Source organism: Nerophis ophidion, linkage group LG01 (assembly GCF_033978795.1).
Source record: "Nerophis ophidion isolate RoL-2023_Sa linkage group LG01, RoL_Noph_v1.0, whole genome shotgun sequence".
In the NCBI taxonomy this organism is placed as follows: domain Eukaryota; kingdom Metazoa; phylum Chordata; class Actinopteri; order Syngnathiformes; family Syngnathidae; genus Nerophis; species Nerophis ophidion.
In genome coordinates, this window is record NC_084611.1 from 67,687,373 (window position 1) to 67,704,533 (window position 17,161).

The 17,161-nt window shown below is 41.2% G+C and overlaps 1 protein-coding gene and 1 long non-coding RNA gene across 3 annotated transcripts in view; one reads left to right on the forward strand and one right to left on the reverse strand.

Annotated features, from left to right (window-relative positions):
- The window catches only part of gstcd (glutathione S-transferase, C-terminal domain containing), a 203,109-nt gene that overhangs the window by 19,789 nt on the left and 166,159 nt on the right, over positions 1–17,161 (reverse strand). For both annotated transcript variants that reach the window (XM_061909365.1, XM_061909357.1), the window contains exons 10-11: positions 12,857–12,887; positions 3,820–3,889 (exon numbers count right to left, since the gene is read on the reverse strand). In XM_061909365.1, coding sequence (XP_061765349.1) covers positions 3,820–3,889; positions 12,857–12,887 — 101 coding nt within the window. The remainder of the gene's footprint in view (positions 1–3,819; positions 3,890–12,856; positions 12,888–17,161) is intronic.
- The window catches only part of LOC133558208 (uncharacterized), a 53,934-nt gene continuing 40,475 nt past the window's right edge, over positions 3,703–17,161 (forward strand). Inside the window, exons 1-2 of the long non-coding RNA XR_009807913.1 lie at positions 3,703–3,908; positions 3,981–4,066. This is a non-coding gene — a long non-coding RNA (uncharacterized LOC133558208). The remainder of the gene's footprint in view (positions 3,909–3,980; positions 4,067–17,161) is intronic.

Genomic DNA, 17,161 nt, shown 5'->3' on the forward strand with positions numbered 1-17,161 from the left:
ACTTCAGGCAATTTTCCTAGTTCATGCTGCTCTGCTCTCGTCACCGTAAGTGTTTTTGTTTTATGTCCATAGTTTTGCCTTAGTGTTAGTTTTGTTTCCTTAGTCAAGTTTTTTGCCTTTGCTGTGAGCACCTTTTGTTTGCACTTTTATAGTATAATCAAAACATGTATATACCTTCAGGCCATGTCCCGTCTCCTTCTTTTGCATCTCGGGAAAACTATACACGCCGAAAACTGCACCAATGTCCACGTTTTGACAAAATACCCACGTAAAAAAGCTAATGCTAGTCAATAGCATTTCTATGGCTAATTTAATGTAAATTAGCATTGAGCTAGAACATTTTGAAAAGTGAAGCCCAACTGTATATGTTTGAGTGTTTTCTATCAGTAATACTTGCTTTGTTTTAACGGGAAATTGCAACACTACCTGCAGGCAGTCTGACTGAGTCAGCTTAGAGCGCTGCCCGCCAAATGTTCCGAAAGATTCTGCAACCAGACGTGAGGTCGTGTGCAAAAAAAATGTATTGAAATATGGCACCATTTGATTTGATTTGAATCGATACCTAGTAATACGGATGGTGAACTTGGTCGGTAAAGCATCGAATTCGATACCCATCCCTATTCATATTTTCAAGTCAAAACTCATTTTGTTTCATGTAAACACAATATTTCTATTTTAAATTGACAAAATTCAACCATCAGAATAATGCACCTTTGTCCATTGCGTGGGTCGCCCATGGGTGGGGTCCCCACATCTGCGGTCCCCTCCAAGGTTTGTCATTGTATCCCATTGAGTTGAGTTTTTTCTTGCCCGGATGTGGGATCTGAGCCGAGGATGTTGTCGTGGCTTGAGCAGCCCTTTGAGACACTTGTGATTCAGGGCTATGTTATGATCCGTGGCCACGATCAAGTTTTCGTCTTGTTAGTTTTGACTACCTCAGTTTTGTTTTCTGAACCCCTGGGTTTGTATGTTAGTTGCCATGGGTGCTGATTGGTTGCAGCTGCCTCTGATTAGTGTCTGGGATGCTCACCTGCTGCCAGGCACTAATCAGAGAGCTATTTTATTCACGTTGCTGGCGACACACTGTCGGGCTTCCTAGTTTGCAACAAGCAACGGTTAACGCCGGATAGTTTTGATTTCTGTTTTTGTATGCTAGCTCCCGCGCTAGCCTCTGTAGCTTTTTCCCCCGTGCTATCGGCCCGCTTTGCAGCCCTTTGAGACATTTGTGATCCAAGGCTATGATTATGATTTGGGCCAGGATCAAGTTTTCGTCTGCTAGTTTTGACTACCTCAGTTCTGTTTTCTGCACCCCTAGGTTTGTGTTTCACTTGCCATGGGTGCTGATTGGTTGCAGCTGCCTCTGATTAGTGTCTGGGATGCTCACCTGCGTCCAGGCACTAATCAGAGAGCTATTTTATTCACGTTGCTCGCCACACATTGTCGGGCATCCTAGTTTGCTACAAGCAACGGTTAAGGACGCTTAGTTTTGATTTCTGTTTTTGTATGCTAGCTCCCGCGATAGCCTCCGTAGCTTTGCCTCCCGTGCTATCGGCCTGTTTTGCAGCCCTTTGAGACACTTGTGATCCAGGGCTATGTTATGATCCGTGGCCAGGATCAAGTTTTCGTCTGTTAGTTTTGACTACCTTAGTCCCTGTTTTCTGCCCCCCCCCCCCCCCCCCCCCCCCCCCCCGATTTGTGTTTCAGTTGCCATTGGTGCTGATTTGTGGCAGCTGCCTCTGATTAGTGTCTGGGTTGCTCACCTGCTGCCAGGCACTAATCAGAGAGATATTTATTCACGTTGCTGGGGACACACTGTCGGGCTTCGTAGTTTGCTACAAGCCACGGTTAACAACGGTTAGTTTTGATTTCTGTTTTTGTATGCTAGCTCCTGCGCTAGCCTCCATAGCTTTGCCTCCCATGCTATCGGCCCATTTTGCAGCCCTTTGAGACACTTGTGATCCAGGGCTATGTTATGATTTGGGCCAGGATCAAGTTTTCGTCTGTTAGTTTTGACTACCTCAGTTCGGTTTTCTGCACCCCTAGGTTTATGTTTCACTTGCCATGGGTGGTGATTGGTTGCAGCTGCCTCTGATTAGTGTCTGGGATGCTCACCTGCGTCCAGGCACTAATCAGAGAGCTATTTTATCCACGTTGCCCGCCACACACTGTCGGGCATCCTAGTTTGCTACAAGCAACGGTTAAGGACGCTTAGTTTTGATTTCTGTTTTTGTATGCTAGCTTCCGCGATAGCCTCCGTAGCTTTGCCTCCCGTGCTATCGGCCTGTTTTGCAACCCTTTGAGACACTTGTGATCCAGGGCTATGTTATGATCCGTGGCCAGGATCAAGTTTTCGTCTGTTAGTTTTGACTACCTTAGTCCCTGTTTTCAGCCCCCCCCCCCGGTTTGTGTTTCAGTTGCCATTGGTGCTGATTGGTGGCAGCTGCCTCTTATTAGTGTCTGGGATGCTCACCTGCTGCCAGGCACTAATCAGAGAGCTATCATTCACGTTGCTGGGGACACACTGTCGGGCTTTGTAGTTTGCTACAAGCCACGGTTAACGACGGTTAGTTTTGATTTCTGTTTTTGTATGCTAGCTCCCGCGCTAGCCTCCATAACTTTGCCTCCCGTGCTATCGGCCCATTTTGCAGCCCTTTGAGACACTTGTGATCCAGGGCTATGTTATGATTTGGGCCAGGATCAAGTTTTCGTCTGTTAGTTTTGACTACCTCAGTTTTGTTTTCTGAACCCCTGGGTTTGTATGTCAGTTGCCATGGGTGCTGATTGGCTGCAGCTGCCTCTGATTAGTGTCTGGGATGCTCACCTGCTGCCAGGCACTAATCAGAGAGCTATTTTATTCACGTTGCTGGCCACACACTGTCGGGCTTTGTAGTTTGCTAGAAGCCACGGTTAACGACAGTTAGTTTTGATATCTGTTTTTGTATGCTAGCTCTCGCGATAGCCTTCGTAGCTTTGCCTCCCGTGCTATCGGCACGCTTTTGTTTGTTCCAGCATGATTTATACTAATAAATCCTTTCCTACCTGCACGTTTCCTACCTGTTCAGTCTGCATCTTGGGAGAATAACCTCCGCATCATCATGCGAAACGATCGTTACAGGCTATATAAACTTTGATTGATTACATATTTGTCTTTTGTGAGTGAAACACAAAAAGTGTGTGGAATCAGACGATATATATTTTTGTTTAATTACTGTATATTTTACATGTTATTTATAAAATTGTCCAGTACATCATATCTTTTTATTTATTTCTTGTTTTTCTTTCCAACCAGAAATATTTTTTGCTGATAATTTGTAATAGACAGCAACAATATGCATTATTCTTTGTAAAAATTGGTGCCTATCTTATCCAAAACACACCGCAATTTGGTTGGTACTAGTTGGTTGAGACTAATGCAGCCACAGTTTTCTTACGAGTATTGTTTTTAGAGTCAACATGCACGGGATAGATACCCCAGCTGCATAGCTTTACATTGATAAGACAGATCAATCAAAATCCTGTCCATGAACTCAGGCAATTAGCTTTGTTCCGGAAGAAGCCACGAGGGACTCTAAGGCTGTCAGGTCAGGAACGACCGTTTCAGAAGCTGCGCCCTTTCTACACGAAGAAACTGTACTGACAGCCGGACACGTCGCCTCCCTCGGAATCTGATCCGTAAGTGGCAGCTGTTCGCCGCAGCTGCTTCGCCGCGTCGCTTGTGACCCATAAAGAGAGGTCACCGAATGTGTCCTTTTTGTCAAACAGCGTGTGTCTTAACAGAACCTCAGAGGAAAAACGAGCCCAAAGTGTCGGAGGCGGTACCTATGTGGCGCCTCTCTGGAGGAAGCTGGCCAGCCGTTTGGTCGGCGAAGCGGCACAGGATCATGTGTTCCTGAAACGGGAGACACTTGGTTAGTTTACTCTAGATTCTTTGCAAGATGTATGGCTTTTGGATGATACCAGCTGTTATAAAACACCTGCAGGAAGTCAGCATTGGAAGAAAAGATGGGAGTTGCTCCCACTTTGCTGCTTTAGCAGCTTGCATTCTTCTGGGAACGGCGAAATGTGGGTAAGTTTTGCTTGAATGTGTATAAACACAACATACTGGGACTTCATTATGTTGTTTTTGTAAAACTTAGCAGACACAAAAGGTCTAACCATTGTCATAAATTATGTAACACGAGGTCTAAATAAGTGCTGAAAATTGTAATTTTCCTGAAGGAACTCTCCTGACGGAATAAATAAAGTACTATCTAATCTAATCTAAGTCTCTGATTGGTACGTCCCAAGACTTTTTGCTCCTTTATGGGGTTGAGATGGTGGTCAGGGTCTCAAAAGACTACTGTTCTTTTTAACCGGAAGTAGTGCAGATTTTGGCATATTGTGATAGGTTTAGACGCAAATGAACAAGCCAGATATCGTTAAAAAAAATGTAAGTTAAAATACCAATGATTGTCACATATACACTAGGTGTGAAGAAATTATTCTCTGCATTTGACCCATCACCCTTGATCACCCCCTGGGAGGTGAGGGGAGTAGTGATCAGCAGCGGTGGCCGCGCCCGGGAATAATTTTTGGTGATTTAACCCCCAATTCCAACCCTTGATGCTGAGTGCCAAGCAGGGAGGTAATGGGTCGCATTTTTTATAGTCTTTGGGTATGACTCGGCCGGGGTTTGAACTCACGACCTACCGATTTCTGGACGGACACTCTAACCACAAGGCCACTGAGTAGAGTAAAAAAAAAATATGATGGAGTTTACACTCTTAAGACGTAATACTTTTATTTTAAAAGATTGGTATGGGGAACATATTCATCATTAATTAGTTGCTTATTAAAGTAACAAAAACTTAAATTAGAATGATTTGGACATTAGGGGAACATATAAAGGTTAGGGTAACTAATAAGTAGAGATGTCCGATAATGGCTTTTTTGCCGATATCCCGACATTGTCCAACTCTTAATTACCGATTCCGATATCAACCGATACCGATATATACAGTCGTGGAATTAACACATTATTATGCCTAATTTTGTTCTGATGCCCTGCTGGATGCATTAAACAATGTAACACACTTTTCCAAAATAAATCCACTCAAGTTATAGAAAAAAAATGCCAACATGGCACTGCCATATTTATTATTGAAGTCACAAAGTGCATTATTTTTTTTAACATGCCTCAAAACAGCAGCTTGGAATTTGGGACATCCTCTCCCTGAGAGACCATTAGGAGGTTGAGGTGGGCGGGGTTGAGGTGTGTGTGGGGGGTGTATATTGTAGCGTCCCGGAAGAGTTAGTGCTCCAAGGGTTTCTGGGTATTCGTTCTGTTGTGTTTATGTTGTGTTACGGTGCGAATGTTCTCCCGAAATGTGTTTTTCACTCTTGTTTGGTGTGGGTTCACAGCGTGGCGCATATTTGTAACAGTGTTAATGGCCTACTGAGACCCACTACTACCCACCACGCAGTCTGATAGTTTATATATCAATGATGAAATATTAACATTGCAATACATGCCAATACGGCCTTTTTAGTTTCCTAAATTAAAATTTTTAAGTTTCTCGGGAGTTTCGTCTTGAAAACGTTGTGTAATGATGACGTGTACGCAAGACGTCACGGGTTTTTAGGAAGTATGAGTGCTACGCACACACACAGCTAAAAGTCGTCTGCTTTAACGGCATAATTACACAGTATTTTGGAGATCTGTGTTGCTGAATCTTTTGCAATTTGTTCAATTAATATTGGAGAAGTCACAGTAGAAAGATGGAGTTGGGAAGCTTTAGCCTTTAGCCACACAAACACATTCCTTGTTTAAAATTCCTGGAGGTGAAGGTAACTATGGATCAGAGCGCGGTCAAGCCAACATGAAACACGACAGAATGTCAACCAGCAAGTTTCGTTGAGAAAATTGTGGTTAAAAAGTCACTTTTTACCGGAGAAAAGCTGAGCTTGCCCCGTCTATAGCTGCCATCGACTCCCCTGAGACAGTGCGTGTCAAGACACCCGTGGAGACACACCTCCGACTATCAGGTAATATTAAACTCACTAAAACACTAGCAACACAATAGAAAGATAATGGATTTCCCAGAATTATCCTAGTAAATGTGTTTGAAAACATCGGAGTCCGTCCCAATGCAATCGTGTTTTTTTTTTTTTACTTTTTTTTTCTTGTTTTTTTTTCTAGTCCGTCGCTATCAATATCCTCAAACACAAATCTTTCATCCTCGCTCAAATTAATGGGGAAATTGTCTTTTTTCGGTCCGAATAGCACTTTTTGTTGGAGGCTCCCATTATAATCAATGTGAATATGTGAGGAGCCCCCACACTTGCGACGTCATCGTCTGCGACTTCCGGTAGAGGCAGGGCTTTTGTCTTAGTACCAAAAGTTGGGAACTTTATCGTGGATGTTCTCTACTAAATCCTTTCAGCAAAAATATGGCAATATCGCGAAATGATCAAGTATGACACATAGAATGGACCTGCTATCCCCGTTTAAATAAGAAAATCTCATTTCAGTAGGCCTTTAAAGTTGTTTATATGGCCACCCTCAGTGTGACCTGTATGGCTGTTGACCAAGTATCCCTTGCATTCACTTGTGTGTGTGAAAAGCCTTAGATATTATGTGATTGGGTCGGCACGCAAAGGCAGCGTCTTCAATGTTTGTTGGCGCTCTGAACTTATCCCTACGTAAGTGTATCACTCTGTACAATTGTACTTTTTGAAACCAATACCGATAATTTCTGATATTACATTTTAAAGCATTTATCGGCCGATAATATCGGCAGTCCGATATTTTCGGATATCTGTAATAATAAGCAATAATTCTGAAGTTATTGAGGGAAGACTCTTAGTTAGTGGCTTACCGCTTGTATAATAAGGCCATGCAGGATAAGGCATTAATAAGTACTTAATGATGACTAATTAAGAGCCAATGTGTTACTAATTTGCATGTTAATAACCAACTAATTAATGGTGAATATGTTCCCCATACTAAAGTGTTACCAAGAGATTTACTCTCACCTAAGTAGAAACTGCCCTTGCATCCTTTCCTTGCGAGTAAAAAAGAATGGAGGCACATCTATGGCTTTAAAACAGTGCCAAAATCCTGGCGAGTAAAAAACACACTGTGTGTGCACGCTGCCTGACTGTGCGGAGGCATTCATTTTGCACAGGCACAAACTCCTTTGAAGCTCACGCACCCTTTCTTTTTCTTCACACGCAGACTCTGTTTGAGCTCGCAATGTGTTTTATTTTCCTGCACGCCCACACTGTGCCACCGTGTCAGCACTTAGGAGCATGTCCCCTCATTTTAAACTCCGGGGGCCTCATCTACTAAGGGTTTGCGTGTACGAGCGTTGACCCGATCCCACTATTTTTGTACCAAAATATATTTCAATTCATTTCTAAATAAAGGAGACAACAAAAAATTGCATTATTGGCTTTATTTTAACAAAAAATCTTACGGTACATTAAACATATGTTTCTTATTGAAATCTAACAACAATTTTTTTCCTTAAATAAAATTGTCAACATACAAGACTCGTCTTTTATTCGTAAGTAAGCAAACAAAAGCTCTTAATTTAGCTTCTGACATATGTAGTAACATATTGTGTTATTTCCCACTCTATTATTCTGTCAAAATTATGAAGGAGGCGCAGTATAAAATGACTTTTTAATCTACTTGTTAATTTATTATCTGCTTACTTTCTCTTTTAACATGTTTTATCTACACTTCTGTTAAAATGTAAAAATCACTTATTATTCTGTTGTTTGATACTTTTCATTAGTTTTGGATGATACCACAAATTTGGGTATCGATCCGATACCAAGTCGTTACAGGATTATACAATGGTCATATTCAAAGTCCTCATGTGTCCAGGGACATATTTCCTGACTTTAAAAACATTATATAAATTGAAAAAAAAAAATAAACGAAAAAAGATTATGTGACGATAAAAATATCGACGTAATCATAGTAGTATTGACTCGATACGTGCCTGTACTTGATATCATTACAGTTGATGTCAGGTGTAGATCCACCCATGGCGTTTGTTTACATTGTGAAGCGCCAGCTTGTTAGAGGTGATGTCATTGAGCTATTGTATCCTCCTACGGCAGGGGTATCCAAACTTTTTCCACAGAGGGCAGTGCACGGAAAAATTCAAGCATGCGGGGGCCATTTTGATATTTTTCGTTTTCAAACCATAACAAAATATATGGATTTTTGTTTTAATCCTTTGGGCTCCTGGGGAGCATAGAGGGTCTCAGTCACTAAAATGTTAAAAATAAGTCAAATTATTTTTATTACTTTTTATTTAATGCTTACAGTAAATCTCTATATCAACTTCAGGTTGATATAAAGTAAAACAAATAAGGTTTTGTGCCTTTTCTGTCAAAGACAACTTTGTTTTATATAATAAAACTGAAATATGCAGTATTCAGATGGATAGATAAATAGATGGATGGATGGATGGATGGATGAATGGATGGATGGATGGATTGAAGGACGGACGGACGGACGGACGGACGGACGGACGGACGGACGGACAGACAGACAGACAGACAGACAGACAGACAGACAGACAGACAGACAGACAGACAGACAGACAGACAGACAGACAGATAGACAGATAGATAGATAGATAGATAGATAGATAGATTCTTTCAGGAGAGTTCCTTTGTTTAGCAATTAAAGCCCTCAAAGATCAATAATGCAGGACACCATTAATTTTAAGTATTTAATATTTTTGAGTAATCACAGTGAAAAGTTAAATAAAATCCTACTAAATATATTTGAGATCCGAAAGGTTCCCCACTCATAAAGTGATGCATTTTTATTAGTTATTTTTATTTACTTTTAACACTTAAATTTCAAGATCAACTTCCGATATATCTGTTAATTTTAAGTTTGAACTATTATTTTGTTTGTTTTTTGCTCTTTTGTCAAAACGTTGATGTTTTTATATGGCAACCACACAACATATGCAATATTTTCCACATAAAACATTTTAAAGTGATAATTTTTAAGTAATAATTCATTATAACATAGATTTTTTTGTCCTTTTTTTTGAGCAATGGAAAAAAAAGAAAAAGACAAAAGGAAAGAAAACAACTGCCTGCATGGCAGCTTTGTGTCAACATTGCCACTTTTTCTCATTAGATTTCATCTTCATTCCACTTTTTTTAAATGTTTTTTTTATTTTTTCAATACTATCAATTTTGAAATTTTTGCAGAATGTGTGGCGGGACAGTAAACTATTAGCTGCGGGCCGCAAATGGCCCCCGGGCCGCACTTTGGACACCCCTGTCCTACAGTGTGTAGTGAAGCATGTTTAGCTATTGCTGGTCCTGCAGGGATGATACTTGTAAGAAACTCACTTTATTTGTCGCCGACTGCGAATGGATGTTAACTGCTAGATAGCTGGCCATGTTTTGTAAAACACCTCTTGCTGGGCGGCATTTAAGTGTTATAACTTTACCTTTATCTTTAGTTTTCAAACCAGAATGCGCCCACTCTCCCTTTTCTTTCTACACACCATTACATCTTGTAAGTACTCCGGGATTGTGCGCTGCCGAACATGCTCCTCTGCTCGTAAGAAGGCCAACTAGTATTTTTTAGAGGCAGTCCAGTACCGTCTATGATTCATTAGTATGGCGACACTTTACTCGTACCGGTATACTATACAACCTGAGCGTGTATTAAAATCCGTCCAAATGTGATAGTTCACGCAAAGCTGATATTACTAGACATGTGCAAAGTGGAAAATAAGGTGTGCAATCCATTTTGCGTCTTTTTCCCTGTTTACGCTGCACACCAAATTGGATTATTTAGCCCTCAAGTGACCCAAATCTGTTTTTTTTACCCAGTCCAAACGCTCCAAACTGTTTCGGATCTGATCTTTTGGCATTAGGTTTAGGCCACATCAGGAGGAATTCCTGAATCTGATCTTTTCAAATGTGACTTCAGTCTAAATGCAATGCGACCTGAAAGTAATTTTTGCAGTGGGCTTTGGGCGAGCTATGTCATTCATGTGCGCCGGGAAAGATCCAAAAGTGGATAGTCCCTCAGAATATCAGATTATCTGGTTTTGGTGAGCAAAGATGACAAATTTTCGATGCATCACATGTCAATAGTGCGCAAATAATAGGCTGTATGTTATACGTGAATATATATTCTTATTCCGAAGAAATAGCGATTATTCCGAAGAAATAGGAATTGACGCTGTAGCGCATTTGCTTACATGTGAGTTGAAATTTAAACTCACGTAAATCCACACTGATGCCCGTGTCTCCTCCACTTAACAGCCATTAAAAGATTACTAGCCTCTCAAAATAGGGATGTCCGATAAAATCGGACTGACGATATTATCGGCCGATAAATGCTTTAAAATGTATTATCGGAAATTATCGGTTTCAAAAAGTTTAATTTATTACTTTTTAAAATGCCGCTTTGTACATGGATGTAGAGAGAAGTACCGAGTGCCAATAAACCTTAAAGACACTGCCTTTGCGTGCCGGCCCAATCAGATAATATTTACTACTTTTCACACAAACAAGTGAATGCAAGGCATTCTTGGTCAACAGCCATACAGGTTACACTGAGGGTGGCTGTATAAACAACTTTAACACTGTTACAAATATGTGAACCCACACCAAACAAGAATGACAAACACATTTCGGGAGAACATCCGCACCGTAACACAACACAAACACAACAGAACAAACACCCAGAAGCCCTTGCGGCACTAACTCATCCGGGACGCTACAATATACACCTCCCGCTACCTCCTACCCAACCAGACGCTCAACCCAGCCCACCTCAACCTCCTCAAGCTATCTCAGGGAGAGCATGTCCCAAATTCCAAGCTGCTGTTTTGAGGCATGTTAAAAAAAATAATGCGCTTTGTGACTTCAATAACAAATAAGGCAGTGCCAAGTTGGCATTTTTTTCCATAACTTGAGTTGATTTATTTTGGAAAACCTTGTTACATTGTTTAATGCATCCAGCGGGGCATCACAACAAAATTAGGCAAAATAATGTCTTATTTCTACAACTGTAAATATCTGTATCGGTTGATATCGGCATCGGTAATAAAGAGTTGGACAATATCGGATACCGGCGAAAAAGCCATTATCGGACATCTCTAAATGTAATATATCATCTTGAAATATGAACAAAATCAACCTCCTAGAATGAAGTGTTTGAAATGAGAGTGTTGTACGCACGCTATCAGCAGGGAACATTTAAGGCTTAATGACATCATTAGCTTTCAAATACAGTCTCCCAGGCATGCGGGGAAGCTGTGTCTATCCGACACGAGATTGGCAACACTAACCATCCTTTCGTCATTGCTAATCACTGATGGTTTTTGCCTTGACAACGCGCTGTCATGCCTCGTTACTGCGGGCGTCAGACGCTAATCAAGCGTCCTCTCTCTGCAAGTTCCAGCAGCAAAAATATGTTTCTCGCCGGCGCTGGAGAGACACATCAGAGGAGGTACGACGTTTCGACAAGAGGTTGCCGTGGCGAGCACCTGCAGTGATTTCAGATTAGCCCCCGGGGGCGCTGACAAGGCCCATATATCATTGCGTGAAAGGCCCTCGCTCAGCATAGTGCGCCTTCTCAGCCTTTGCAGTTTTAGCTTCGTTTTATTTAAGCGGACAAAACGAGGAAATCAAGACTGGCCATTAGGCTACTCACTGGCTGAGTGGTTAGAACCAAAATTTCAAAAACAAATAAGTCTGGAGCCCCAAAAAATTAAAAGCCATATTACATACAGAGAGAGAGTGTGTCATGGGATATAAATTGAATTAAGAAGACTTAAAGGAAACTAAATGAGCTCAAATACAGCTACAAATGAGGCATAATGATGCAATATGTACAAACCCCATTTCTAAATGAGTTGGGAAATTGTATACAATGATTTGCAAATCATTTTCAACCCATATTCAGTTGAATATGCTACAAAGACAACATATTTGATGTTCAAACTGATAAACTTTTTCTTTGTGTGCAAATAATCATTAACTTTTGAATTTGAAGCCAGCAACAGGTGACAAAGAGTTAAAAGTATGGTGGACAAAATGAGACAGAAAAAGAAGTGGCATAAATCATGTCTTGAAAAAGTCAGAGAAAGTTATGCATGTAAACAAACTACGGTGAGTTCAAGGACCGCCAAAATTAGTAGGACAAAACGTTGTTTGCCCGATTCTCGAATCAGTGAAGCATGTTTATTAAAAACAGTGTGCTTTATAACAATTAGGGAGGTGTGTGTCATGTTTGTCCTCCCACAGAAACCATATCTAAACAAAAAAAATATATTTTTATATTTTCTTTCCCCTCATCTTTTTCCATTTATCATACATTTTTGAAAAAGCTCTAGAAAGCCACTAGGGAGGCGCTAAAGACACGCGGCTTTAGAGCCGCGGGTTGCCGACCCCCGGGTCCGCCGTGAGATCGGTAGGTTGTGAGTTCAAACCCCGGCCGAGTCATACCAAAGACTATAAAAATGGGACCCATTACCTCCCTGCTCGGCACTCAGCATCAAGGGTTGGAATTGGGGGTTAAATCACCAAAAATGATTCCCGGGCGCGGCCACCGCTGCTGCTCACTGCTCCCCTCACCTCCCAGGGGTTGGAACAAGGGTGATGGGTCAAATACAGAGAATAATTTCGCCACACCTAGTGTGTGTGTGACAATCATTGGTACTTTAACTTTAATGTGGTGTCAAAGTGGAAACTGGAAATTGTGATGCAACATGCTGCATGTTCGAAAATAAACTCAAACTCAAAGTGGACCAGGTGCAGTTAATATTCCACTTCGGTGAATTATAAACGCATAGTGAAGCATTTCAGCACCTACCTTATGAATCAGAGTCTCTTGGAACATTTTGCTGTAAGACACAAGACAAGTTGAAAGGGTCAGTGTGTGCACTTTTAAATGGAGATCTGAAGTTTGTTTTGCGGACACGGCCGTGCGTGATGCTTCAGGCGGTTGCGGGTAATTAAAAACCAACATTGAGCGTTGATCAGGGTCTTTCAGGTCAAGTGGAAAGCGTTCAAATCAACTCAAAATGGGAGAGCCTGTGTGAGTTTGGTTTCACAGATCATTAAAAGAAGATGACTGGAATGTCTACACCTGCAGTACACAGAGACGAGTCCTAAGGGTGGGAAAAGGAGTAGAAAGTAAAAGCCAGATTGAGTCAGGCAGGTGCGGCGGGCCCAATCACGTCGATACTTGATGTGTGTGTTAGCGTCCAAGCGATGTCTTTTTGTCAGCCTTTGAAAGTTAGCAGCGAGAAAAAAACAGAACGTATCAATCAATCAATCAATGTTTATTTATATAGCCCTATATCACAAGTGTCTCAAAGGGCTGCACAAGCCACAACGACATCCTCGGTTCAGATCCCACAATGCTCCCGGCAAAAATCTGCTAAGCTCGAGCTACTCAATGGCAGCCTGCGGACCAAAACTGCCTTGGGAGTGGGTAATGACATCGGACCGGCCCGCAAGGTCAGTTCAAAATTTGGGAGAGGCTAACATTTTTGCAACTAATTTAAAAAAACAGCAGTCTGCTGTGCAGTGGGAGATTTTTTACTTTCACCTATTTGGGTAAAAAATATTTTTTTGCAAACCAGTAATTATAGTCTGCAAATGATATGTTGTTGTAGAACAGGGGTGTCAAACTCAAATACAGAGTGGGCCAAAATTTTAAACGGAACAAAGCCGCGGGCCAAGGTTGAACAAATTAACCTTTTAATAGGGACCAAAACAAGTTTTGCATTAAATATTGAACAAGCAAGGCTTATTGGGGACGGCGTGGCGCAGTGGGAGAGTGGCCGTGCGCAACCCGAGGTTCTGTGGTTCAATCCCCACCTAGTACCAACCTCGTCACGTCCGTTGTGTCCTTGAGCAAAACACTTCACCCTTGCTCCTGATGGGTGCTGGTTGGCGCCTTGCATGGCAGCTCCCTCCATCAGTGTGTGAATGTGTGTGTGAATGGGTAAATGTGGAAGTAGTGTCAAAGCGCTTTGAGTACCTTGAAGGTAGAAAAGTGCTATACAAGTACAACCCCTTTATCATTTGTTTATTTATTTATTTATTTATATAACTTTAATGACATGCAAAATTCAGTTTCAAATAATAATAATAATAATTTAAACAATATCAATGGCATATCAAATAAAATGTAAATAAAAATGTAATGCCTTTTTTTCTATTTGCAATCTTCTGAGGTAAATATAAATTTTTTTCCACAGGTTAATAATACATTTGAAAATAAAATAACAATAATGAATGAACCAAACATTCAAGCCTTAAAGTAGCAAGAGAAAATGCATGAATAAAACGTTAATTATTGGTCAGTTTGCTGGAAGTTTCCCGGTAGAGTTAGTGTTGCAAGGGGGTCTGGGTATTTGTTCTGTTGTGTTACGGTGAGGATGTTCACCCGAAATGTGTTTGTCATTCTTGTTTGGTGTGGGTTCACAGTGTGGCGCATATCTATAACAGTGTTTAAGTTGTCTATACGGCCACCCTCAGTGTGACCTGTAAGGCTGTTGACCAAGTATGCATTGCATTCACTTGTGTATGTGTGTGTGTGTGTGTGTGTGTGTGTGACCTGTATGGCTGTTGACCAAGTATGCATTGCATTCACTTGTGTATGTGTGTGTGTGTGTGTGTGTGTGTGTGTAAAAGCCACAAATATTATGTGACACGCTGTTAGTATGGAGGAAAAGCGGATTAGACGACAGGTTGTAGACAACACTAAAGGCAGTGCCGTAAATGCACGCCCCCAATATAGTTGTCCAGGTGGAAATCGGTAGAAATTCGGGAGAGTGGTTGTCCTGGGAGATTTTCAAGAAGGGCACTGAACTTCGGGAGTCTACCGGGAAAATAAGGAGGGTTAGCAAGTATGAGTATTAGCGGTGAATGCGGTGTTACAGCGGCACCGACGCTGTATAACACCGGCGGGCCAGCTCTAATGCTAAATTGATATTGCCTAAAGGGCCAAATTAAATTACACATAGAGTTTCTGTGCTGTCTGGAGCTCAGCAGAGTAACCGTGTAATACTCTTCCATATCTGCAGGTGGCAGCTGGTAGCTAATTGCTTTGTAAATGTCGGGAACAGCGGGAGGCAGTGTGCAGGTAAAAAGGTGTCAAATGCTTAAACCAAAAATAGACAAAAGGTGAGTGCCCCTAAGAAAAGGCATTGAAGCTTAGGGAAGGCTATGCAGAATGAAACTAAAACTGAAATGGCTACAAAGTAAACAAAAACAGAATGCTGGACGACAGCAAAGACTTACTGTGGAGCAAAGACGGCGTCCACAAAGTACAAACCCCGTTTCCAAATAAGTTGGGAAATTGTGTTAGATGTAAATATAAACGGAATACAATGATTTGCAAATTCTTTTCAACCCATATTCAATTGAATGCACTACAAAGACAAGATATTTGATGTTCAAACTCATAAACCTTTTTTTTTTTGCAAATAATAATTAACTTAAAGTTTCATGGCTGCAACACATGCCAAAGTAGTTGGGAAAGGGCATGTTCACCACTGTATTACATCACCTTTTCTTTTAACAACACTCAATAAACATTTGGGAACTGAGGAAACTAATTGTTGAAGTTTTGAAAGTGGAATTCTTTCCCATTCTTGTTTTATGTAGAGCTTCAGTCGTACAACAGTCCAGGGGTCTCCGCTGTTGTATTTTACGCTTCATAATGCGCCACACATTTTCCATGGGAGACAGGTCTTGACTGCAGGCGGGCCAGGAAAGTACCCGCACACTTTTTTTTACAAAGCCACGCTGTTGTGACACGTGCTGAATGTGGCTTGGCATTGTCTTGCTGAAATAAGCAGGGGTGTCCATGAAAAAGACGGCGCTTAGATGACAACATATGTTGCTCCAAAATCTGTATGTACCTTTCAGCATTAATGGTGCCTTCACAGATGTGTAAGTTACCCATGCCTTGGGCACTAATGCACCCCCATTCCATCACAGATACTGGCTTTTGAACTTTGCGTCGTTTACAGTCTGGATGGTTTGCTTCCCCTTTGGTCCGGATGACACCATGTCGAATATTTCCAAAAACAATTTGAAATGTGGACTCGTCCGACCACAGAACACTTTTCCACTTTGCATCAGCCCATCTTAGATGATCTCGGGCCCAGAGAAGCCGGCGGCATTTCTGGATGTTGTTGATAAATGGCTTTTGCTTTGCATAGAAGAGCTTTAACTTGCACTTACAGATGTAGCAACCAACTGTATTTAGTGACAGTGGTTTTATGAAGTGTTCCTGAGCCCATTTGGTGATATCCTTTAGAGGTTGATGTCGGTTTTTGATACAGTGCCGTCTGAAGGATCGAAGGTCACGGTCATTCAATGTTAGTTTCCGGCCATGCCGCTTATGTGGAGTGATTTCTCCAGATTCTCTGAACCTTTCGATGATATTGTGGATCGTAGATGTGGAAATCCCTAAATTTCTTGCAATTGCACTTTGAGAAATGTTGTTCTTAAACTGTTTGACTATTTGCTCACACAGTTGTGGGCTAAGGGGTGTACCTCGCCCCATCCTTTCTTGTGAAAGACTGAGCATTTTGTGGGAAGCTGTTTTTACACCCAATCATGGCACCCACCTGTTCACAAATAGCCTGCACACCTGTGGGATGTTCCAAATAAGTGTTTGATGAGCATTCCTCAACTTTATCAGTATTTATTGCCACCTTTCCCAACTTCTTTGTCACGTGTTGCTGGCATCAAATTCTAAAGTCAATGATTATTTAAAAAAAAAAAAATGTTGTTTAGTTTGAACATCAAATATTTTGTCTTTGAAGCATATTCAACTGAATATGGGTTGAAAATGATTTGCAAATCATTGTATTCCGTTTATATTTACATCCGACACAATTTCCCAACTCATATGGAAACGGGGTTTGTACATCCGAACATGACATGACAATCAACAACGTCCCCACAAAGAAGGATAAAAACAACTGAAATATTCTTGATTGCTGAAACAAAGCAGATGCGGGAAATATCGCTCAAAGGAAAAAAAAACTGTTATAGGAAAATACCAAAAAAAGAGAAAAAGCCACCAAAATAGGAGCGCAAGATAAGAAATAAAACACTACACACAGGAAACAACAACAGATAGCATATATGT